The sequence below is a fragment of the Muscardinus avellanarius genome (genome assembly GCF_963383645.1).
Source record: "Muscardinus avellanarius genome assembly, chromosome: 15".
Taxonomy (NCBI): domain Eukaryota; kingdom Metazoa; phylum Chordata; class Mammalia; order Rodentia; family Gliridae; genus Muscardinus; species Muscardinus avellanarius.
In genome coordinates, this window is record NC_137801.1 from 20631004 (window position 1) to 20656071 (window position 25068).

At 48.7% G+C, this 25068-nt stretch overlaps 2 protein-coding genes across 2 annotated transcripts in view; one reads left to right on the forward strand and one right to left on the reverse strand.

Annotated features, from left to right (window-relative positions):
• HADHB (hydroxyacyl-CoA dehydrogenase trifunctional multienzyme complex subunit beta) overlaps positions 1-212 on the forward strand; it is a gene marked incomplete at both ends in the record, with an annotated part of 28852 nt that extends 28640 nt beyond the window's left edge. Inside the window, one exon of the mRNA XM_080711921.1 lies at positions 177-212. Coding sequence (XP_080568047.1) covers positions 177-212 — 36 coding nt within the window. The remainder of the gene's footprint in view (positions 1-176) is intronic.
• A 3794-nt stretch (positions 213-4006) lies between these two features.
• Positions 4007-15776, reverse strand: ADGRF3 (adhesion G protein-coupled receptor F3; the record flags this gene model as incomplete). Its single annotated transcript, XM_080711333.1, has 14 exons — positions 4007-4066; positions 4496-4558; positions 4647-4688; positions 5407-6789; positions 7360-7539; positions 7833-8029; positions 8201-8344; positions 9366-9575; positions 10889-10927; positions 11638-11883; positions 12892-13065; positions 13403-13565; positions 13890-13943; positions 15693-15776. The coding sequence occupies 14 exons, from the start codon at positions 15774-15776 to the stop codon at positions 4007-4009; spliced, it is 3039 nt and encodes a 1012-aa protein (XP_080567459.1).
• Positions 15777-25068: the final 9292 nt, after the last annotated feature.

Sequence of the window (25068 nt, forward strand, 5' to 3'; positions counted from 1 at the left end):
TTCACAGAGGAAATGGAGTTCCAGAATGACTACCCGCATTCCCAGGATCACACAGTGGCTGCGTGCTAGAGCCAGGTCGAGCTTCAGAGCCTGCACTTCACCGCTGTTCTCTGCTGCCTCCACACTGGCCGGACTCAGCCTGCCGTTTCTCTAATTGAACTTTTTTGCTTTCACAGGGCCACGCAATGATAGTGGAAGCTTACCCAAAGTGATGGACCAAGGCGGCGACCTGATTCTGGGCAGCACCTGCACTGGGCAATGCCATTTCAATGCATCACGACGTGACACCTGTAGTCCTAGCTCCTCCTAGGAGAACATCTGTGGCCTTCTGTTAAATACTTTTAATTAACCCGTGCCTGTGTTTTGAGATTTTCAGTAATCAGTGCTTACTGCTCTTTTAGGGCTTCCTAAGTTGCCAGAATATCACACGGATTTGTTTAAGCAACTTGTTTTGATCTCTATTGTTATTAAAGACTAAAGGAATGGTCGCACTTGGGAAAGAGGTAGGCTGAGATTTGGAACCACCTTTGTAACATTAGCAAATTATACTTGTTCCCCTCTGTGTTCTAAAGTAAGCATTTTCTCTACAATATAAACCAGTGTGCCTAAACTTATTATGGAAAAGTAATTTATAATCTGAACATTACTGAAAACTTAAGTATTTAGATACATAAATACCATATTGGTCAACCTTAATAAAGTAGAAAAGTATTGGAGACTGTTTGCCTTATATGTATTTGGGGGGGATCTGACACTGGGCATAGTGTCAGATTTTGTCTTTAGTTTTTCATTTGTAACATCAAACTATTTCAAAATTCACTGGGAAGCTACCAGGAGTATACAGTGTCCCACTTTTAAAATACCCCCTTTTACCAGGCAGAGTGGCTCAGACTTGTACTCTCAGTATTTGGGAGGCTAAGACAGGAGGATCATAGGTTCGAGGCCAGCCTTAGCAAGTAGTGAGACTTTCATCAGCCTAGTGAGACCTTGTTTCAAAATAAAAATAAAATAGAGCTGGTGGTGTTGCTTGGAGGTAATACCCTTAGGCTTCATACCCGGTACCATAAATAGAAATAAAAATAAAATAGGACTGTGAGTGTAGCTCAGGTAGAATATACCGGGATTCAATCTGCAGTATCACAAAAAAGGAAAAGAAACACACTTTTTTAGTGGGTGTGGTAGTGCACACCCATAATCCCAGCATTTGGGAAGCTGAGACAGGATGATCACAGGTTGGAGGACAGACTCAGTAACTTAGGCTGTGTTTCAAAACAAAACAAAAAAGGGCTAGGGGTGAAAGTCAGAGGGAGAAAACTCCTGAGTTCAATCCCCAGTATCAAAGAAATACTTTTCCCTCATTGCTTGAAGTAAAATTTTTCATTGTTGTTCTATTTTCCAGGACTTAAATGAGGTAAAAGGTTATTTATTTATTTATTTATTTTTGGTGGTACTGGGGATGGAACGCAGGGGCCTTCTACCTCCTAGTTACACTCCCAGACCTATTTTTTATATTTTTATTTGGAAACAGGGTTTCTTAAGCCAGCGTGGCTGGCTTCGAACCTGCGCGATCCTCCTGTCTTTCACAGAGGAAATGGAGTTCCAGAATGACTACCCGCATTCCCAGGATCACACAGTGTCTGCGTGCTAGAGCCAGGTCTTAAAAGTGTCTTGCTAAATTGTTGAGGCTGGCTCAGAACCTGTGATCCCTCTGTCTTAGCTTTCCGGTTACTGAGGTTACAGGCATGCACCACCACACCGAAGTTCCAGTAACTTTCTAAGAGGCTAGCACTCGGTCCTTTGCCTACTGTCTCTGAACTACAGGATGATCTCCAGTAACTTTTGTCAATTTAAGAACGTTCAAGGGGCCACACTGAGCCTTTTACTTCTTTCCAAAGCACTAGCCTACATGTTATTTCGTGTAGCTGTCAAAAATATGTGAGGGTTTATAGTAGTTGATCAAAATAAAAAACCTTTAGCCAGGCGTGGTGGCGCACACGCTTGCAATCCCAGGACTTGGGAGGCTGAGACAGGAGGATCCAAGTTCGCAGGCAGCCTCAGCTCCTTAGGCTGTCTGTGACTTAGTGAACTCTGGTTCAAAATATAGATAAGAATTGGGCTGAGGGTGTAGCTCGGAGGTCGAATGCCCCTGGGTTCCATCCCCAGACCCGCAAAAACAAAAACAAAAACAAAAAACCCACAATTGAATCCAGTTATAGAAATATTTGGGCCAATTTAAGCCACAGTTAAAATATGCACACACGTTATTAAGATTCAGTATAAGAAAAGATTTTTCACAGCATGTGACAGCATATATTTTTATTTTTAACAGAAAATCCTCCCATATCATTTTATAAAAATACTCATACATGGTATAATTAAAATGGACTGATTCATCAGAATTTTTCATTTATCTAGTTTAAAATTTTTCAGAACCTTCTCATCTTACGGATTAATACGTTAATTCAGTCAGACGTCATGGCGTCCTCTGAATGCTTTTCTTAAATCTTGTTTCTCTATATCTAGTCCCAGATTGACCCTGGCACTTTTAAATGACAATGTTTATAATCTTTTTTCCTTAAATCTTGTCAGCCAGTAGTAACTCTCCCTCCACTTAAAAACTCTATAAGGAATTCTTTCAGATGTGCTTCTGTCAGGGCCTCTTTGGGTACATGCATATGTGTCCCTGAAATTTTCTTTGTGTGTATAGGACTGAGGATCGAATTCCTGGGTGTTCTACCTCCGAGATACACCCCCAGCTTGGTTTTATTTTTTTAGTTTGAAACAGGACCTAGTTAAATTGCTAAGGCTAGTCTCAAACCTGCAATCCTCCTGCCTTCCAAGCACTGAGATTACAGGTGTCTGCCACCACACCTGGTAAAACATTTTATCTTGATATTTTTAAAAGTTAGAGAGGGCTCAATTAACTTCATCTTTTCCGAGATCTTGAAAAACAAGCAAAATTCCACTCTTCATCTCCACTGTTCAGAAGGTCAGAAGTTCCTGTGCAATAATCATCCTTCATACCTGTTAAAGAAATAATCAAAAAAGAAAACCACTGAATAAGTAAAACCATTTTATCTATGATACCTGTAGCATGTACTCTTGTTTAGTTAAAAACTGGTCGAGACAGTTTTACTTGCAATTATTTCAAACTTTGATATCAGTAGATTATTTTTGCAGCCAAGGCAGGCAGGCTTATTCATTAGGTCATTAGGTGGCTTCAGCTAGTTTTTCATGCTGTTCTTGCTTGGATACTTTAGGGGTGGGGACAGGTGAGCCCCGAGAGAAATGAGCGTGCTGATGGAAATAAAAGCCTGCCTTTCCCAGGGCTGAGCTCGGGTGGGGGAAGGTTCAAGTCCTGAGCCAGGGTTCTTTGGTGGGTCTCTGTGCAGTTCACCCTGAAACGTCTGTCTTTCCTGTGAAAGAGTTCATGGTTCCTGACCCCCCTTGCCACCCCCTCAGGCTGCCCTCTCCTCTAGATAACAAGCCCCCCAAACCAGTTCCTTTTTTTTTTTTTTTTTTGTGGTACTAGGGGTGGAACCCAGAGGCTTTCTACCTCCGGGCTATACTCCCAGACCTTTTTTAAATATATATTTTATTTGGAAACAGGGTCTCACTAAGTTGCTGAGAGCCTCACTAAGTAGCTGAGGCTGGCTTCGAACCCGTGCGATCCTCCTGTCTCAGCCTCCCAAGCGCGGGAATTACAAGCTTGCGCCACCACACCCGGCTCAAACCAGTTTCTTTAAAGCAAAATTTTTTCAGAATAATTTAAAATTTGGCAGTGTGGAAAGGAGTTTTTAGCAGGAACAGGGTCCAGGTTTGTGGATGCCACACCTTCTGCTGTCTGAGTGAGGCCCGTCTAGAAATGGCCACAGTGGAAAAGCCTGCTTTCTACCCGTCGGGCTGGGAGAGGTCTGTGCAGAGGAACCTGCCATGGAGAACTTTGCTCTGAGGCCCTTGGCTAAGACCCCAACCCCACTGCCCAGGCTCCAGAGGAAGTGGCTTCTCACCTGGCGCTTTCACTCCCTCCTTTGTTCTCTTCCGAGAAGCAGCTGTCGTTTGTGACCTGGGGAGAGGTGGAAAGGCCCAGCTGCAGAGTGACCGCTGCGACGGTCACCCTCCTTGAAGTATCAGTTTTGCCATGTTCGCCTGCCCCATTAGCACACCTGGGCTGCGGCCATCCCAGGAACTTCCTCAGCTCCCTCTGTCCTGCACTCCCATTCTGCCTTTCCCTTCCAAATGCTAACCCGAGGCAGGTTTTTAGATGGGGGAAACCAGGGACAAGAAAGTCATCACGCACCCAGGTTCTTCTCAGGAAACGGAACCCCATTCTGACAAGTAGCCAGCCCACTCCCTCCATGGCTGGAGAGCTTGGGCCTGAAACCTGCTCATCCTAAAACCTCAGCTCCCAGCCCTGCCCCTCTCCAGGGAAGGCTGGTGAGTACCTTCTGACCTGCTCTCTGGGGACAGCAAGGCTTTGAATCTAATAACTTACCAGGGAGATGGCAGAGTTGGGGGGTCGGGAGCGGCAGAAACGTTTGCATATGGCCTCTTGGACCTGCAGGAGAGGTACATGCCCTAGTCACGCCAGCCAAGCCCCGGCCTTGGGACTGTCAGTGAGGCGGGGGCCAGCTGGGCACACTCACCTTCCTGTCTGTGAGGCAACCAAAGAGTAAGATGAAGACACCCTGGGGAGAGGAGCATGGGGAGGAGCTGGTCAAGGAGGGAGCCGAGCCAAGGCAGTGCTCCCTCTCCTCTCCAGCCTCAGTCCTCTGTCTAACCCGCATCCTGAAGCTTCCCCGTCTTTTGGCACATTGGCACCACTTGGGTGGGGCAAGGGATCCATTTCAAGGGCTTTTTAAAAAATTATTATGGTTACAAAAGGGATATCAAAGGATTGGGTACCGATAATTTCTTGATGCCTTCAGCAAAATCAGGTATTATTTTATAGACACAAAAACCAAAGCTCAGAGAGGTTCTGCAGTTTGTCCAAAGTTATCCAGCTAGAGCGGAGGAACTGTGGTCTACGCCTAAGTTAAGACTTCTAAAATTCCCAAGCCTAGCCGGGCGCACGCTTGTAATCTCAGCATTCGGGAGGCTGAGACAGGAGGATCACTGTTCGCGGACAGCCTCAGCTACTTAGTGAGGCCCTCTGCAACTCAGTGAGACCCTGTTTCAGAAAAAAAAAAAAAAAAAAATGGGCAGGGTTGTAGCTCTGAGGTCAAATGCCTCTGGGTTCCAGCCCCAGACCTGCAAAAAAAAGAAAAAGAAAAAAAAACACAACATAAAATTCCCAAGACTGTCTTTCTTCTGCTCTGCCAGGCTGCCTCTTTGGAAAAATGATTGGCAATGACTTAGACCATCTAAAAGGGCAACCAGCACAGCCCCCCACCCATTACCACCTACCTGGAAGGTGTTGAGAACAGTGAAGATGTAATGAGAGACTGTGGAGCCTTCCTTGAACAGAATGGCCACGCCCAGCCCCCAGGTGAGGCCGAAGACAGGTGTGAGGATGAGCAGGGCTTTGACCACCCCCAGAAGTGCTTTGCGCTTCTCCACCGGGGGCCCCTCGGACAGTGAAGGTCTCAGCAGCTTCAGCACGGCCATGGCCAGCACCAGTCCATTCACAGCCACGATGGCCAGCACTGGCCCGGCGAAGGTGTACATTGCCCCTCCTTTCCCATCCAGCCAGCACTCCCCCTCCCTCAGGTACTGCCCTTGAGGCAGGTAGAGGCCCAAGGTGACACTTGCAAACCCCAGTGGACACAGGTAGCCAAGGATCACCATCAGGGGGAGAACTAGGTGCTTGGACAGCTGGTGGAAGACGAAAATCAGCTGGTGCGCCAACACCAGGGCCTGCCCCAGCATCCAAAAAAAGGTGGCCAGGTAGAAAAAGTGACACAGGAAGGCAGTGGCCAGGCAGAGCGGGCTGTGGGGCCCCTGAGGAAGAAAAGGGGCTCCCAGGAAGCAGGTGTCCGCAGCCAGCAAGCAGATCACCATGTTGAACAGGGCAGCGTGGCGGAAGAAGGCAACTTTGTTTCGCACCACCACCCTCCACACCAGCCGGTACACGCCCAGGCACACGAGCAGGGCCAGGATGGAGGTCCCCAAGCCCACCTGACTCAGCAGATCCAGAACGGGATCTGTGGGGACGGCGTGTTGGGACATGAGCATGGAGAAGGCAGTGAGGTGCTTGCAGACACACAGAGTGGCCCCGCCGGCACTGGCTGCCTGCACCTGGCACCCTCTGTCTGACCAGCCCCCCTCGCCCTGGAAGAGACTGTGGTTCCAGAAGACACAGTGCATGGCATTCTCTGTGTCCCCAAAGTCCATGATGACCTCTGGTTGGGTGAAGGCCTGGCCATCTGCCATGATGGAGATGACCAAGACCAGGCCAGGGGTGACGTAGAGGGGGCCCCCCAGCCCTTGTCCGTAGTTCGAGGGCAGAAGGTCATCCAGCTTTTGCAGCACCAGGCTAGTGATGCTGATGTTGGTTCCGTTCTGGACCAGTGGGACCAGTGAGTGCCTGGGAATCTGTGCCTGCAGAGGGGGCTGCGTGGAGAAGGAGACTCGGTAGTCATCAGGAAACTCGGGCCCGAGGAGCTGGTTCCGCAGCAGCACGTTGGACGAGTTGAAGGAAAAGGGGTGATCCTGTGGGCGCAGGCTGCGCACCAGGGTCTCTACAGCCTGCAGAAAATCTGAGCTCATCGTGGGATTCTGGGCCTGGGCTTGGGTCCACAGAGAGTTGGTCTCCTTGTCTAAGACCTTGTGTGTTGTTGTCAGGAGAACCTGTCTCAGCCAAGAGAGAGATGAACCTGAGCTGCTAGAGCCCACAGTTTGAAGGCAGGGGCACTGGGACCTACAGACCCTACCCCCCCAGGGCTAGAGAGAAGAGAGACAGGAGGACAGCCCTAGGAAGGAGACTTTCTGGATGAGAGGACTGGGGCGGTATGCAGCCTTGGGCATCTTCCAGTGTGCTCTGACCCCATGCCCAGTCTCTCTGACACTTCTTTTCCCTTCATCCTTTGGGGCTACCCAGGTCTTAGGAGGGTTCCTCTCCAATTCCTTGATCTCTTCAGGTCTGCACAGCTAGAAATGGTTGCCAGGGCACACGGTTGTGAGGTCAAGGGCTGTGGGCATATCTGCACCCACGTGTGCATGCATGCCTCTGTCCGCCTGTCTCCACACCTCCTCCTGCCTCTCAGCCTCCTGTGTGTTCCTAGAACCCGGCCCTGGAATCTGGTGTGCAAGAAGAAAGGTCTGCTGCCCATGGTGATGTCGGATGGGCACAAGTGTCCGTGTGTGGAGCGCTCCCGCCGCCCCTGCCCAGCGGCCACTGCTGTGGCTTGGAGACCTCACCTCCAGGGTGCTGGGCTGAAGCTGCATCCCGCCCTTTGCCACCACCTCGGCCAGTAACGACACGGTGCTCAGCATTGTCGCTAGGTCGGATGGCGAGCTCACAGCCTCCACCTGCCTCAGGAGCTGAGTCAGGATCCCCGGCACCTCCCTAGCAGGCTTGCCCTGGCCTGCCCGCAGCAGCTGAGACAAACAGTGGGAAGGCGGGTGGCATGACAGTTGTCATGTGGAGGGGGGCAACTTCCTCTTCCTGCCCAGCAACTTGTCCCTCCATCCCCACGCCACATCCCAGGGGAGCGGGGAGTGGTCAATGACACTGATGTTGGGGGCAGACACTCGGTGGAACTGTGTCTATTGCTGGCTCTGCTAGGGCCCCCGTGACAGCAGCTGGACACCCTGTGGGCTGGCCTCCCTTGGGGGAAGGATCCTTAGGCTGGGGAGACAGGAGGGGCAGACCCTGTGCACAGCGGCTTTACCTTGGCTTTAATATTCAAGGCCAGGATCTCCAAGTCTACGCAGTTGCTCTGGATGGGGTCCCAGACCCCCTCATCCCTGCAGCGTCTCTTTACCACACCACTCTTGCTCATGGGGCACCGGGCCTGTGCCATGCGGCCAGCCTTGGTGACACCCCAGGCAACAGTAGAGAAGTCCTCAGGGCAGGTTTTATCTCCATCTGAAGAATGATAATTAGACACAACCGGGCAATCACAATATAGCCAGAGCCTTTTCTTGGCAGAAACCCATGCAGGCCTTGGAGGCCGGCCCGGTGGCCCAGCGCAGAGGAACCTGGAGGAGGAAATGCACGCTCCAAGGAGAAGCTGGGAGAAGCCCCAGCCCCACATACCCCGGATGACAGTGATGGAGACCGGAGCCCTGAGAGGATCCAGGCCTGGGCTCTGCAGGACGCACGTGTAGGTGGTGTCCACCTCTGGGCAGCGCTGCACGGCCAGCACAAGACACTGGGAGCCTAAGGTGCTTAGTGAGGAGGCTGAGGAGGAAAGGACCAGAGGAGGAGTGTCACAGGCCAGGACGGCAGAGCTCCATCAGTCTTTCTCTCTTTCTTTTTTTCCCTCTCTCTCTTTCTTTCTTTCTTTTTTTTCTTTCTTTCTTTTTTTTTTTTTTTTTTGGTGTGGTACTAGGGATGGAACCCAGGGGCTTTCTACCCCCGGGCTACACTCCCAGACCTATTTTATACTTTATTTGGAAACAGGGTCTCACTAAGTTGCTGAGAGCCTCACTAAGTAGCTGAGGCTGGCTTTGAACCTGTGTAATCCTGCCGTCTTAGCCTCCCGAGCACAGGGATTACAAGCGTGCGCCACCACGCCCGGCTTCCTTCATCTTTCTAGTCATTTCAGAAGCAGATGTCGTGGTGGGGGAGAATTGAGTGGTATGCGGGCCTCGGATTACCAAGGCCAAACGTGGGTAGTTCGGCCGAAGGGCACCCTGGGGATCTCCAGCCACAGGACTCAGTTTCCACAATTTCCTTGTTGGTGAAATGAGGACTAGCATCAAACTAACCCCAGAGCGTTTAGTGCGAGGGTTAGATGAGATGGTGTGGATGAAAGCATTTTGCAAAAAAGTTAGGTATAGAACCAGGCGTGGTGGCGCACGCTTGTAATCCTAGTACTTGGGAGGCTGAGACAGGAGGATCACAGATTTGCGACCAGCCTCAGCTACTTAGTGAGGCCCTCCGCAACTTAGTGAGACCCTGTCTCCAAATAAAAGGATAAAAAATAGGGCTGGGAACGTAGCTCAGAAGTAGAATGTCCCTGGCTTCCATCCCTGAGGCCACACACACACACACACACACACACACACACACACACACACATTAGGTATACACCTGTGGTTGTGTCCTGCCAACTGTACTTGGATGCAGTTGCTTGGATGGGGTGAAAAGGTTGGACTTGGAGCCCCAACCCCTGCGGGAACTGCACCCTACTCGTCTCATTTGCTGAAGCCGCAGCCACCCCCGTCACCCCGATCTCAACAGCTGGCCCCTCTCCTACCTTGGCTGCTGTTCCCGGGGCTCCAGGAAGCTGTGTAGGCCGGGTCCGTCCTGGGGATGCAGCAGCTCAGCTGGAAGCCGGGGAAGGTGGTACAGGAGACGGACAGCTCTTCTGGAAATCGCATCACTTCTGTCTCCTGCAAGGGCACCCTCACCATCTGCTGCAGCTTCCACCTGAATCCCTGGGCCTCGAAGTAGGTTATGTACTCACCTGTAGACATATACCTGCTGCATCTTGGGGCTCCCTGGGTCTGCCTGCACCCCAGAATCTCTGCCGCTTCCCAAGCCACAGCCCAGACCTGCCTGATCACTTTCCTCCTCTGCTTTCCAACCAGAGCTTAACCCCAGAGGGGAAGGTCCCAGGAGAGTCCTTCCAGAAGACATTTCCTGCCCCGAAGAAAGATTTGTAGGAAGAAGAGGTATTTAAGGTTCCTGAACTTTCTTCAGCTGGTGGCCATGAATACCGTTTTCCCTACAGTACCTGGCCACCTGTGCCACCCCCTTCTATTAGCATCAAAACAAACACCCGTGCGTTTCCTTTTTCTCTTTCTTTCTTTCTCTCTTTTTCTTTCTTTCTTTTCTTCTTTCTTTCTTTTTGTTAACAGAAATTTTTTTGTTAACAGAAAAAACTAGTCAAACATGGTGGCACATGCCAGTAATCCCAGTACTTGGGAAGCAGAGACAGGAGGATTTCAGGTTTGAGGCCAGCCTCAGTAGGTCATGAGATTCTCATCAACCTAGGAGACCTTGTTTCAAAATACAAATAAAGTCCAGCTGAGAGTGTAGATCAGAGGTAGAAAACCTCTGGGTTCAATCCCTAGTACCAAAAGATGAAGAAAGAAAAGAAAAAGAAACAATTCTATTTTTCAAAACAAAACAGAATTAAGAGAGTGACATTATTTTACATTTTGCAGGTGTGTGTGTGTGTGTGTGTGTGTGTGTGTGTGTGTGTGTGTGTGTGTTACTGGACATTGAACTCAGGGGCACTCTACCTGTGAGCTATACCCCCAGGTCTATTTTAGTTTTTATTTTTAAACAGAGTCTTAGCCTGGTGTGGTGGTGCATGCTTGTTAATTCCAGCATTTGGGAGGCTGAGACAGGAGGATCTGAGTTTGCAGCCAGTCTCAGCTACTTAGCAGTGAGGCCCTTTGCAACTAACTCAGTGAGACCCTGTTTGAAAATAAAAAAATAAAAAAATAGGGCTGAGGGGTGTCACTCAGAGGTAGAATGCCCCTGGGTTCCATCCCCAGTACCTTAAAAAAGAAAGAAGGAGGAGGAGGAGGAGGAGGAGGAGGAGGAGGAGGAGGAGGAGGAAAGAAAAAGAAACAGAGTCTTACTAGGTCGCTGAGAGTCTCACTATGTTGTTGAGGCTCTCCTTGTACCTACAATCCTCCTGTCTCAGCCTCCAAGTACTGGGATTATAGGCGTGCAGCACCATGCCCAGCTGCAAATCTATTTAATGTCTGACTAAACAGAAACCAGCTGCTCTGCATCCAAGCTTCATGATATCACTGCACCCCTGACCATCATGATATCCCGTGATATCACTGAAGACGTCTACTCCTGCGGGGGCAAGAAGGAGGCAAACGGCTTCTTCCCATAATCCTAGGACAATCATCGCGATTTTGTATCCCCCTGAAGAGTCCCAGAAATCCCCAGACCACACTGAAAATGACTGGCTGTTTTTTTTTTTAGAAGTTTCCACATTGTCCTGGGCCTCTTAGTCTTTGTTTCCCCAGAATAAGTAAATGGAAAGATGCAAAGGGTAAGGGAGGCCGGGTGTGGAGACTGAGACATAAGGATGCAAGTTCAAAGCCAGCTTGGGTAACTGAGATAAAAAGAAAAGAAAAAAAATCAAGGTGTAGCTCAGTGGCACAGCGACACTGGGTTCAGTCCTCAGTACCACACAAAAAAGGGAATGGTAGAGCCAGGCGTGGTGGCGCACGCGTGTAATCCCAGCATTCAGGAGGCTGAGACAGGAAGATCGCGGTTCGCGGCCAGCCTCAGCTGCTTAGTGAGGCCCTCTGCAACTCAGAGAGACCCAGTTTCAAAATAAAGAATAAAAATAGGGCAGGGAGTGTAGCTCGGCGGTAGAATGCCCCTGGGTCCCATCCCCACTACTGCAAAGAAAAAGGGGGGAATGGTAAAGAAGATGTGAAAAGACAAAAGGGAAAAGAAGGGAGGGAAGAGCAGACTGGAAGGTGGAAGGAAGGGGTGAGGCAGAGCAGAAAGGGAGGGAGAGAAAGAAAGAGACAGAGAAGCCGAAGGGCTACCTGCCCAGTCCCAGGACATCTGGCTGACGCTGAGGGCAGCCTGGCCCTGGCTGTGGGTGATGGACACTTGCGCCCCTGACTGCAGGAGGACAGGCCTTGGATTCCCCGGACGCCTCAGGAACCACCTCACTTTGGTGGCCTCTCGGTTCAGGTTGAGAGTCAGGGCCAGTGTATCACCAGGCTTCTGCAGCTGGGAGTCCAGGCTCAGGTTCCCGGGGACTGCAGGGAGGCAGGAGACAGAGCAGCCTGGAGGGACTCCTGCAACGGCTCCTCCCCGCCTCCTAAAGCCCATCCCTCCACACTCCTCTCTGCCTAACTTTTTTTATTTATTCCCCAAGCCCATGTGCGTGTGTGCAAACACAAGCACGTGCGCGCACGCACACACACACACACACACACACACACACACACGTCATTCTATCATTTTCCTTTTTTTTTTTTTTGCGGTACTGGGGATGGAACCCAGGGGTATTCTACCTCTGAGCTACACTCCCAACCTTATTTTTTATTCTTTATTTTGAGACAGGGTCTCACTGAGTTGCAAAAGGTCTCACTAAGTAGTAGCTGAGACTGTCCGTGAACCGGGATCCTCCTGTCTCAGCCTCCCAAACGCTGGGATTACAAAAGTGAGCCACCTTGCCCCCTCATTCTATCATTCATATCCTCTCTCTCTCTCATCTCTCTCCCTTTAGATCTCTCTCTCTCTCTCTCTCTCTCTCTCTCTCTCTCTCTCTCTCTCTCTCATTTGAACCCAGAAGCATTTTACCTCTGAGCTACATCTCAAGCCCTATTCTCTTTTTATTTTGAAACAGGATCTCATTAGGTTGATGAGAGTCACTACTTGCTGAGGCTGTCCTTCAACCTGCAATCCTCCTGTCTCAGGTGTGCAAAACCAGGTCTGGCTCCACTACTTTCTCCCTACCACTTAGGTCCCAAGATCAGGATCTATGATCAGGTATGATGACAATCTTCTGTCGACCCAGAGGAGCAGCTCCGCTTGGGCCCCTGGCCAAAAATGCAGGCTCAGAAAGTAGAAAAAAAGATTGCTAGGAACAGGGGTGGAGCTGAAGGTAGAAGGGTGGGTGGACATGATCAATTCATGCTGTAAGCATATATGGAAATATCAAAGTAAATCCCATCAATCTTTACAATTAAAAATTTAAAAATATATAGCTTCAACGAAGGAAAAAAATAAATTAGAAAGCATTTCTTTCACGTGTGGACAATCATTTCCAAGTTCCCAGTCTTCCTCACCAGGTGGCAGCAACTGGCAGTATCCGGGGACAGGATGTCCGAAAAAGACGAGGCAGCTGCACGGCTGGAGGCTGTAGTAGTTTTGGAATTGCTGGTGGAGCGCGCACACGCTGGCGTTCCACCGGTACCCAGGGAGACAGGAGCAGCGGCTCTTCTGCTGGAGGTGCACACACTCTGCGACCCAGGAGAGAGCAGAAGTGGGCGGGCGGAGCGAGCCAGAAAGCAGGACCAGAGACTGCCTGAGGCGCGCGATGCTTCAGGGCTGGGTGTCTGGACCAATCCCGAAGCCCGAGCTCCGGCCACGCCCACATCCGCTCTGCCAGCGCCTGGGCTGGGAGCTGCGGAGGATGCGCTGGGCTGAGAACACGCGGGGAGAGTTCTGTCTGGTGGGGAGGTGAAGAAGGAGCCAGGGCTGAACCAGGCAGCCCTCCGGACGGACAGAGAAGATGGGGTGGGGAGAGCTGGGAAGCCCGGCTCCCTTCGCTCTGAGCCCCCTTCCTACAACGGCTACCTGTCGTGAGGTCGAGGCCAGTGAGTGTTCTCGGGGAGGAGGAAGCTGAGGCAGGGGGCAGAGTCAGGGCCGTGGAGAATGCCGGTGGCCAGGTCTTGTCTGAAAATTCCAGGCGCACATAGACGGAGAGCAGGACTGATTCTGTAGGAGCAGAGGGAAACAGCTGGAAAGGATGCAAGTCCCGCGTTTGCCTCCCACGAGCAGGTTCCCTTCCCAGAGCCTAGGCGCCAGGCATTCGGATACAGGAATCCACATCATCCTCTGGCGACCCCTGTTGCCCAGACGAGGCTCCGAAGATAAATATGTTTCTAAGCTAGACGACTGGACCTGTCCTCTGGCTGAGGGACCTCTCTGACCCCTGCAGGACCCATCCTCTCTCTGTCCAGCCGCTTCCTTATCGTGACCCTTCCTGGTCCTTTCTACCTCCTCCCCTGGTTCCATTTCTCCTGCCCTCCTCCTCCTGCCCCTGTGTCCACTCACCCCTTGCTGCATTCTCTTGGTCCAGTGGCTGCCCAGATTCCCCTCCAGCCTGCCCCTGCTCCTAGAACACAGCACAGAGGGGAGACCCCTGAGGAGAAGCGGACCCCAAGTTCCTCCCAGGGGCACCTCAGGGTCAGCCGGGCTAGTCTGGCGTGACTTGGTCTCTCGGGCGCTCTTCTTTTTGCTGGGAGAGAGGGGAAGGCAGGCTTCCAGTTGGGATACCAGGGACACCAGTAGGCACCCCACCAGAGGCTGCAGGCCGCACTGGAAACCAGGAACCCAATACACCCTGGGAGTCAACATGCTTTGTTTAGTTGCTTCCTGGATTTACCTTCCCCTGGGCCTCTGGGCTAATGGAAATGGCCGATCTGCAGCTCCAGCAGGGAGGCTGGGCAGAGCTGGCCGGGGCCCAGGTAGTGGGGAATCTTATTCTTCCCACAGGATTTGACACTAGGGTGAGCAGGAGGCTGCATCCTTCCTTAGCCCTGGGCTCCTGAAAATGAATATCTCACCAATTCGTTCTCATCTCAAAATTGCATCCACATCTGAGTATCTATCTGAAACCATGTGGGTAAATAGCTGTTAATGTGGACAATATTTAGATAGATTTGTATATTGTTAAGATATAGATTTAGACATAGATACAGACAGGGATTTATATTTTGGAGACAGAAATAGCTTTAGTGAGCTGGACATGGTGGTACACACCTGTAATCCCAGTTCCTAAAAGGCTGAGACGGGAGGATCACAAGTTTGAGGACCGCCTCAACAACAAAGCAAGCCTCAGCAACACAGACTCTCAGCAACCTAGCAAGACCCTGTTTCAAAACAAACAGAACAAAAAAAATTAGCCTGGTATGGTGACATACCCTTGTAATCCTAGTACTTGGGAGGCTGACACAGGAGGATCAAAGGTCCAAGGATAGCCTCAGCAATTAAGTGGGGGCTCTCAGAAACCTAGTAAGACCCTGTTTCCAAATGAAAAATAAAATTGGTCCGGGGGTATAGCTCGGAGGTAGAGTGCCTCTGGGTTCAATTCCCAGTACCACACACACGCACACGCAAAATAATAATAATAATAATTTTTAAAATGGGGTTGGGAGTGTAGCTCAGAGATAGAATATTGTGTTTAATCCCCAGTTCCAAAACAAAGGAAAGAAACAGCTTTAGCAATACAGATATATTGCCATCTTCCTGGGAAAAAGATTAAAAAGTTCTAATCTAAGGCTCTGTTGCCTTTCTGAGACTCTCTCCCATCCTTTATGCTAATAAATCCCAAATCTGGAAAGTTTTTCTTTTCATTTTTAAATTGCCAGCGTAACTGGGAGACTTTTCCCAAAGTGCAGCAGGTATCAGTGGAGCTCACAGGAACTCAGGTAAAGAAGCCAGGGGAAGCCGCACACCCCGCACCTCACAGCAGGACGTGTGGAAATCCTGTAACAAGCCGGGCGTGGCGGCGCACGCTTGTCATCCCAGCATTTGTGAGGCCGAGACCGGAGGATCGCAGACCACAGACCACAGCCAGCCTCAGCTACTTAGTGAGGCCCTTCACAACTCAGCGAGACCCTGTTTCAAAATCAAGAATAAAATCTAGGGCAGGGGGTGTAGCTCAGGGGTCGAATGCCCCTGGGCTCCATCCCCGGTACCGAAAAATAAAAGAAAAAGAAAAAGAAATCCTGCATGAAGCTGCCTGTCCTTGGGTGCTCCCCTCCTCCTGTCCCTCCACCCACACCCTGCTGCTTCTCACAGCCTCAGCCCCCTTTGTGGCCTCTGTCTACCTTTCCGGGGTCCTTGCCCCGGTCATACTCACAGGCTGGGATGCTGGGGCAACCGGGGAGCCCCGCAGGGAAAGAGTCATGGCCAGGAGCAGCCAGGGGGCAGCCGGACAGGCCATGGCTCCCTGGAGCAGTCCCCAAGAGCCCTCCCGCTGCTGCATGATGCAAATTGCCTGCAGAAGAGCTGGCAGGGCAGCCGCAGGTGAGAGGGAGGGCAGAGTGGAAAGCGGCCAGGGTTGGATTTATAGAGGAAGTGAGACAGCCTGTGAGACTCTGCGTCAAATGGACAGCCAGGCCGCTGGGGCCACGTGGAGCCCTGGGCTCCCCAGAGGGTCTGGACCAAGGACTCAGGAAGCAGAAGAGGACCCCGGGGGCCCCAGGTCCCAGCCAATGATGTGTCAGCTCCCAAGGATCTGAGAAATCTGAATTGTTCTGGAAACTGGATCATTGATCAAAGAAACGAAGTTAGAAAAGAAGAGAAAAAAATGAGAGCTGAATGCTACCCTAAAGTAATATCTATCCCAGACAGACTACAGTCTTAAATGTTAAATGGAATCTTAAAAAAATAACAAGAAATTATCAAGTCGAGTGTGGTGGCACATGCCTCTTAAGTCCAGTACTTGGGAGGCTGAGACAGGAGGATCGCACAGGTTCGAAGCCAGCCTCAGCTACGTAGTGAGGCTCTCAGCAACTCAGTGAGACCCTGTTTCCAAATAAAGTATGAAATAGATCTGGGAGTATAGCCCAGAGGTAGAAAAATCCATGGGTTCCACCCCCAGTACCACACACACAAAAAAAGAATGTATTTGGGTTCAACCATCAGTATCATACACAAAAGAAGAAGAAAAAGAAGGAGGAGGAGGAGGAGGAGGAGGAGGAGTCAGGTGTAGTGGCACATATCTGTACTTGGGAGGCTGAGACAGAAGGAGTGCAGATTCAAAGACAGCTTCAGCAAGTAGTAAGACTCTCATTAACCTATCATGACCCCCTTTTAAAACAAAAATAAAATAGGGCTGGAGGTATAGCTCGGAGGTAGAATACCCCTGAGTTCAATCCCCAGGAAAACACACACACACACACACACACACACACACACACACACACACATTTTCAAGTAATTTCACAAAATAATTTTGAAGTAAAGAAGGTTTTTTTTGTTTTTGTTTTTTGGTACTGTGGTTTGAATGCAGGAACATTCTACTTCTGAGCTATATCTCCAGTCATTTTAATTTTTTTTTTTTGAAAGAGGGTCTCACGAAGTTGCTGAGAGTCTTAATATGCTGCTGAGGCTGCCCTCATGCCTGTGATCCTCCTGTGTCAGCCTCACAAGTACTGCGATTACAGATATGTGCCCCCACAGCCTGACGTGAAGTTTTTTTTTAAGCAAGACACAAAATTGAGAAGACAAAAAGTAAATAAATTTGGCTTGCCTAAAATGTTTTAAAGTTGGCATAAAAGCTTTACATTAGATAGAAAATAGATAAAAGATAGAAACAGTTGTTCATTGAAAAAGAAATATAATTTGATAAGTATATAAAATACCTCCAGCTTCACACAAAAAGAATGCAAATTAAAATAAGATACTACTTCTCACCTATCAATTATCAAAATAAAATACTGATTATGTTTAATATTGAAACTAGTCATACATGGATCATATGTAGAATTATATGTAGAAGGATGTTCAAGGCAGAAGTGTTTGTGATAGCAAATTAATTAAACAATCAAAATGCCTGTTGAGCCGGGCGTGGTGGCGCACGCTTGTAATCCCCGCGCTTGGGAGGCTGAGACAGGAGGATCGCACGGGTTCGAAACCAGCCTCAGCTACTTAGTGAGGCTCTCAGCAACTTAGTGAGACCCTGTTTCCAAATTAAAAAAAAATATACACACACACACACACACACACACACATGTGTGTGTGGGGGGGGTCTGGGAGTATAGCCCGGAGGTAGAAAGCCTCTGGGTTCCACCCCCAGTACCACCAATCAAAATGCCTGTTAAAAGGGACAGTTTGAGCTGGGTTTGGTCACAAATGCCTATAATCCCAGTACTTGGGAGGCTGAGACCAGAAGATTGTAGGTTTCAGGCCAAGTTCAGCAATTTAGGAAGACCCGCAGCCACACAGTGAGATCCTGTTTAAAAAAAAAAAAAGCCAGGTGTGGCGGTGCACATTTGTAATCCTCGAACTTGTGAAATTGAGCCAGAAAGATCACAGATTTTATATCAGTCTCAGCAACTTAGCAAGACCGGAGCAACCTCGAGAGACATTGTTGCAAAATGAAAAATAAAAAGGGCCGGGGTGTAGTTCTGAAGTAGTATGCTCCTGGCTTCATTCTCCAGTACATAAAAAAAGAGAGAGGGAGAATTTGTATTAATCTTGGGATTTCCAAACACACAACATTATTAAAGCAGTAGAAAAAAAAAAAGTGAACTAGCTGGGCAACTTAGGGAGATCTTGTTTCAAAATAAAATTCAAAACAGGATTGGGAGTATAGCTCAGAGGTACAGTGTCACTGGTTTACATTCCCAGGACTAAAAACAAAAACCTAGGGGATTAATTAATTAATTTTATTTATTTATGGCACTGGGGATGGAGCCCAGAGGCATTCTACTTCCAAGCTATACCCCACCCCTATTTTTTTTATTTATTTATTTATTTATTTATTTATTTATTTATTTATTTTTGGTGGTGATACTGGGGGTGGAACCCAGAGGCTTTCTACCTCCGGGCTATACTCCCAAACCTTTTTTATATTTTATTTGGAAACAGGGTCTCACTAAGTTGCTGAGAGCCTCACTAAGTAGCTGAGGCTGGCTTCGAACCCGTGTGATCCTCCTGTCTCAGCCTCCCAGGTGCGGGGATGACAAGCGTGCGCCACCACGCCCGGCTCACTCCCTTTTTCTGAGACAGGGTCTTGACAAGTTGTTGAGGATCTCACTATACTGCTAAAGCTGATCTCAAACCCGTGATGGTCTGTCCCAGCCTCCCAAGTACTACAGGCATAGTACAAATGGGAGTTACAGGGATTACAGGCATGCACCAGCACACCTGGTTCTCACCGCTCTTTCTGAAGCACGTCATATCATTTCTTGCAAAATTTTGATGTCAGAAATATCTTTATTTTTTTTAGGCTGAGGATATGTTCAAGCAGGCCCAGGTTTAAAAATTTTGAAATTATTTTATCTTTGGAAGAAGCCATTCTCCTTCACTCTGGCGTTCTGGTTATTTATTTATTTATTTATTTATTTGCGGGTCTGAGGATAGAACCCAGGGAGCATTCAACCTCCGAGCTACACCCCTTGCCCTATTTTTTATTCTTTAATTTGAAACAAGGTCTCACTAAGTTGCAGAGGGCCTCACTAAGTAGCTGAGGCTATCCATGAATTGTGATCCTCCAGTCTCAGCCTCCCAAATGCTGGGATTATAAGCGTGTGCCACCACACCTGGCTTTTGGTCTTCTTTATATGTTTATTCACATAGAAGATCAGCACAAAATTTCTGAGACGTTCTCGTATCTTGGAGGAATCAAAGAAAGCTTCAGAGCCGGGCACGGAAGTGCACACCTACAATCCCAGCATTCTGGAGGCTGAGATAGGAGGATAGCGGTTCGCGGACAGCCTCAGCTACTACTTAGGCCCTTTGCGACTCAGTGAGACCCTGTTTCAAAATAAAGAATAAAGCCGGGTGTGGTGGCGCACGCTTGTAATCCCAGCATTTGGAAGGCTGAGACCTGGAGGATCGCGGTTCACAGACAGTCTCAGCCACATAGTGAGGCCCTCTTCAACTCAGTGAGACCTGGTTTCAAAATAAAGAATAAAAAAATAGGGCAGGGGTGTAGCTCGAAGGTCAAACGCCCCTGGGTTCCATCCCCAGACCCGCAAAAAAAAAAAAAAAAAAAAAAAAGAATAAAAAAGTAGGGCTGGGGGTGTAGGTAGAATGCCCCTGGGTTCCATCCCCAGTACTGAAAAAGAAAGAAAGAAAGAAAGAAAGAAAGAAAGAAAGAAAGAAAGAAAGAAAGAAAGAAAGAAAGAAAGAAAGAAAGAAAGAAAGCTTCAGAAACTTTGTGAGTTTTTTCAACTTCTCTTAGTTGTGCCCATAAACAATTACTTTTTTGTGTGTGTGTGTGGTACTGAGGGTAGAACCCAGGGCTTTCTATCTCCGGGCTATACTCTCAGACCTATTTTTATACTTTATTTGGAAACAGGGTCTCACTAAGTAGCTGAGAGCCTCACTCAGTAGCTGAGGCTGGCTTCTGTGCGATCCTCCTATCTCAGCCTCGCAAACGCTGGGATTACAAGCGTGCGCCACCACGCCTGGCTATGAGCAATTACTTAAACATAAATAATTCTGGAGCAGGTTTTCTGTTCTATTTCAGGAAGCAAATATAGGATTCAGAGTTAAATGCTCAAATTATAGCCAGGCATGGTGGTGCACACCTATAATCTCAGTACTTAGGAGACTGAGAAACAGGAGGATCACAGGTTTGCAGCCAGCCTCAGCAACTTAGTGAGGCCCTGTTTCAAAGTAAGAAATATAACAGGCTGCAGGTATAGCTCAGAGGTTCAATCCCCAGTACCAATGTGTGTGTGTGTGTGTGTGATCTAAAACTTCCTTCCTGCCGGGTGTGGTGGCGCACGCTTGTAATCCCCGCGCTTGGGAGGCTGAGACAGGAGGATTGTACAGTTGTGAAGCCAGCCTCAGCTACTTAGTGAGGCTCTCAGCAACTTAGTGAGACCCTGTTTCCAAATAAAAATATTAAAAAGGTCTGGGAGTATAGCCTGCAGGTAGAAAGCCTCTGGGTTCCACCCCCAGTGCCATCAAAAATAAATAAATAAATAAATAAATAAATAAATAAATAAAACTTCCTTCCTTCCTTCTTCTTCCTCTCTCTCTCTCTCTCTCTCTCTCTCTCTCTCTCTCTCTCTCTCTCTCTCTCTCCTTTCTTGCTGAGGATCGAACCCAGGAGCATTCTATCTCTGCTATTTTATTTTTTATTTGGAAACAAGATCTCACTGAGTTGCTAAGGGCCTCACTAAATTGCTGAGACTGGCCATTAACCTGCTATCCTCCTGTCTCAGCCTCTCAAGTACTAGGATTACATGCGTGTACTAACATACCTGGCTTCTTTTTGTGGTGTGTGTGTGTGTGTGTGTGTGTGTGTGTGTGTGTGCACATGCACACACTTACGCTTGTTGAGGATTGAACCCAGGGACATCCTACCACACACAACTCCTGCTTTATTTTAATGTACAATTCAGGCTTAACTATCACTAGATTTCATTCTCTTTCTACCCACCTTTAAAATTTATTTTATATAATTTTGGAGGTATAAATGGCCTTTGTAAGCATGAAATGAAATCCTGAAAGCATACTGGAAAGATAACTAATTTGAATATGAAAATATGAGATGTATTATACAAATCACAGAGGGCTGTAAGGATGGTTATATTACTCCATGAAACAAGAACAATTTCCTCTGCGTGCACAGGTTTGGGAAGGGGAAAAGCAGACACAGGGTCAGGCAGCTGGCGATCAGAGTCAGCTTCGTTTCTGCAAACGCCGAGGGACAGGCGGTGTGGAGCTGAGCCCCGAGCTCTTCCCAACATATCACCTCGCTATGGTTTGAATGGTCGAGTCCCTGGCTTGTGGGGCAACCCCAGGCCTCTTTATTTGAGAACATGTGTGCAGGACTGGGCATTCCAAAAGAGGAGCCCCCACATCCTATTCTCCATCTTACCAATCAGGTGAGTCACTTTTCTCTTGTGGGGGGCGGTAAGGACAGGGAACAGAGACCAGGTCCTTCTGGGGGCTAGAAGTTCATTCCCATCTGTGAACACCTGAAAAGGAAATAAACATTTCCTGCCAACAATATGCAGTCAGTATTGAGCATAATGATTTTTTTGGGGGGGAGGTTACTGGAGATCGAACCCAGGGACATTCTAACTCCAAGCTACACTCTCACTCCTTTTTAGTTCTTATTTTGAAACAGGGTCAGTTTCACTAAGTTGAGGGTCTTGCTAACTTGTTGAGGCTGGATTCAAACTTGAGATCCTCCTGTCTCAGCCTGCCAGGCACTGGGATCACAGGTGTGCACCACCATGCTTGGCTTGTAATAAAATTCATTTCAATATTTTAGTGGAAGGGGAAACTGAATAAAATCACTTAAGTAATGACAAAATATATACACAGGTCAATTTTATAAAGTCTATAAACTTAGAAGACTTTTTTTTTTTTTTTTTTTTTTGCAGTACTGGGGATGGAATCCAGGGGCATTCTACCTCTGAGCTACACCCCCAGCCCTGTTTTTTATTCTTTATTTGGAAACAGGGTCTCACTGAGTTGCAAAGGGCCTCACTAAATAGCTGAGGCTGTCTGGGAACCTGAATCATCCTGTCTCAGCCTCCCGAATGCCGGGATTACAAGCGTGCGCCACCACTTTCGGCTGTAATAGGGTCTTGCTAAGTTGCTGAGAATCTCACTAAGGTGCTGTGGCTGTCCTTGAACCTGTGATGCTCCTGTCTCAGCCTCCCAAATACTAGGATTACAAGCATGCGCCACCACACCATCTTACTGTTTCTATTTATAGTCCACCTATTTTCTGACTCATTTTCATTGCTCTCTACTCGTGACCACAGGTTGACCATGAGAGTGGCCATTTCATACCACTTCCAGTGACCCTGACTGTAACACCAAGTTGGGACAATTTCTCTCTTCTGGGGTAATTTTGGAACTGGGTTTCAGGGAGAAGCTGAGGTTGGCAGCTGTAGGTTTTCTGGCATTTGGAGAAAATGATCTGAGTTCAAAGGAAAAAAAAAATAGAGAGCTGCAGTGTAGACAGAAACAGAGACAAGCATGAGGAGAATTCCTAAATCCCACTTCCGTCCATCCCTGGTGCTCATTTGAACCTTGACCTTGAGCTCCATTTGAACCTTGACCTTGAGCTCCATCTGAGGTATTTTCTTAGTCTCCCTGTGAGGCCATAACAGAATGCCACAGGCTGGAAATTTTATAATGAATAGAAACTCATTTTGGCTGTCCCGGAGGCTGGGTGGTTCAAATCTGAGAGGCTGCCCCTGTGGGGGCCTTCTTGTGTGGGAACGCGACAAGAGATCATCTGAGGGGGGGGGAAGGGGCCAGACCCACCCTTTTACAGGAGCCCGCTCCTGCTCCTGCAGCGAGGCGCTCTCTCCTGCAGTAACAACCCCAAGCCGAGCCCTTGTGATGTGACCCCCACTTAAAGGTCCTGCCTCTCAACACCGGTGCGCTGGGATGAAGTTTCCAACACACGAGGTTTGGAGGACACATTTAAAGCATTGCAGATTCCAACTGCTTCAAATTATTTCCCTCTTTCACTTGAGCTAGTCAGAGCAGGTTTCTGTTATTGTTAGCAAAAGGAATATATCTGACCAAGTGCTAAGAAAAGCCAAGGAGGCCTCTCCATGGTGAAGTCATTATCTTAGGACACTGGATGAATGTCCCTTTAATTCAAGACAATCACTGTCTTATTTTATTTTATTTTTTATTTATTTATTTTTGGTGGTACTGGGGTTCCTGGAAGCCCTTCTACCTCTGGGCTACACTCCCAGACCTATTTTATATTTTTTTAAATTTGGAAACAGGGTCGCCTAAGCCAGCACGTGCGGCTGGCTTCGAACCTGTGCGATCCTCCTGTCTCCGCCTCCCAAGCGCGGGGATTACAAGCGTGCGCCACCACGCCCGGCCTTATTTTATTTTATTTTATTTTATTTTATTTTTGGTGGTACTGGGGTTCCTGGAAGCCCTTCTACCTCCGGGCTACACTCCCAGACCTATTTTTACATTTTTATTTGGAAACAGGGTCGCCTAAGCCAGCATGCGCTGCTGGCTTCGAACCTGCTGGATCCTCCTGTCTCCTCCTCCTAAGGGCGGGGATTACAAGTGTGCGCCACCACGCCCGGCTTTACTTTCTCTTTTTATACTTCAGTTTTCTCAACAACCAAGTCAAGGAGTTTAATTATATGATCTTTACAGGTTTGTTTGTTTGTTTGTGCTGGGGATTTGAACCCAGGGACATTCTACCTTTGAGCTGCATCCTCAGCCCTATTTTATGTTTTGTTTTAAAACAGAGTCTCACTAAGTTGCTGAGGCTGGCCTTGAATCTATGATCCTTCTGTCTCAGCCTCCCAAGTACTGGGATTGTCTTCTCCTCCTCCTCCTCTTCCTCTTCCTCTTCCTCTTCCCCCTCCCCCTCCTTCTCCTCCTCTTTCTCTTCCTCCTCCTCCCCTTCTTCTCCTGCTCTTCCTCCTCCTCCCCCTCCTTCTACTCTTCCTCCTCCCCCCTCCTCCTCCCCCTCCTCCTCCTCCTCTTCCTCTTCCTCTTCCCCCTCCCCCTCCTTCTCCTCCTCTTTCTCTTCCTCCTCCTCCCCTTCTTCTCCTGCTCTTCCTCCTCCTCCCCCTCCTTCTACTCTTCCTCCTCCCCCTCCTCCTCCCCCTCCTCCTCCTCCCCCTCTTCCTCCCCCTCCTCCTCCTCCTTTTTTTGTGGTACTGGGGATGGAACCCAGGTGCATTCTACCTCTGAGCTACACCTAGCCCTTTTTTTTATTCTTTATTTTGAAACAGAGTCTCACTGAGTTGCAAAGGGCCTCACCAAGTAGCTGAGGCTGTCTGCAAACTGTGATCCTTCTGTCTCAGCCTCCCAGATGCTGGGATTACCACCTCGCCCAGCTAGTATCAAGTGTTTTCAAAGCCTTTCAGGGCTATTCAGAACTGGGGGGATGTGTGCCTCTCAGTTGTCAGTCTGGAACTTGCACGAAGGTCCACGTTAGAGCAGTTGTGTATGGTTTGGGTCAGATCCATGCCTCCAAGCACGTACAACTGGCACGTGATTCTAGGGCTTCATGAAATTTTATAGGGCCATCTTCTTGAACACGTCTTCTAATTCTAGTATTTTCCTGTTCCCTGGGACTCCCCTTCTTGGTCCTTTGCCTAGAAATGTGGGGTTTTATTCATCTGCTTTGCTAAGCACTTCCTGAGACTGCTCACTCTGGGGCCTCGCAAAGCGGGGGTGGGGGAGCGAGAGCTAGCAATGGAGGGTGGCTCCACCCTCCTGGCACCACACTTCTTACCAGGAAGGCTTCCTCTCTCTCAGGGTTTTAAGCTCCTATGAACCCCCACTGCAACTGTTGCGGAGAGATTCCAAGGGGCTGTGTAAAAGAAGACAGGTACCGTGGTACCTATACTCTCAGTATTTGGGAATGAGACAGGAGGATCACAGGTTCCAGGATAGCCTCAGTGACCTAGTGAGATCTTGTTTTAAAACAAAAATAAAAAAGAGGGGGCTGAGGGCCTGCGTCTCAAATTATTCCTTTAGCTTCTCGTGTTCCAATTCTTATGTCAAATCAGAAAGAGAAATCCCATATGGGTAATTTACTG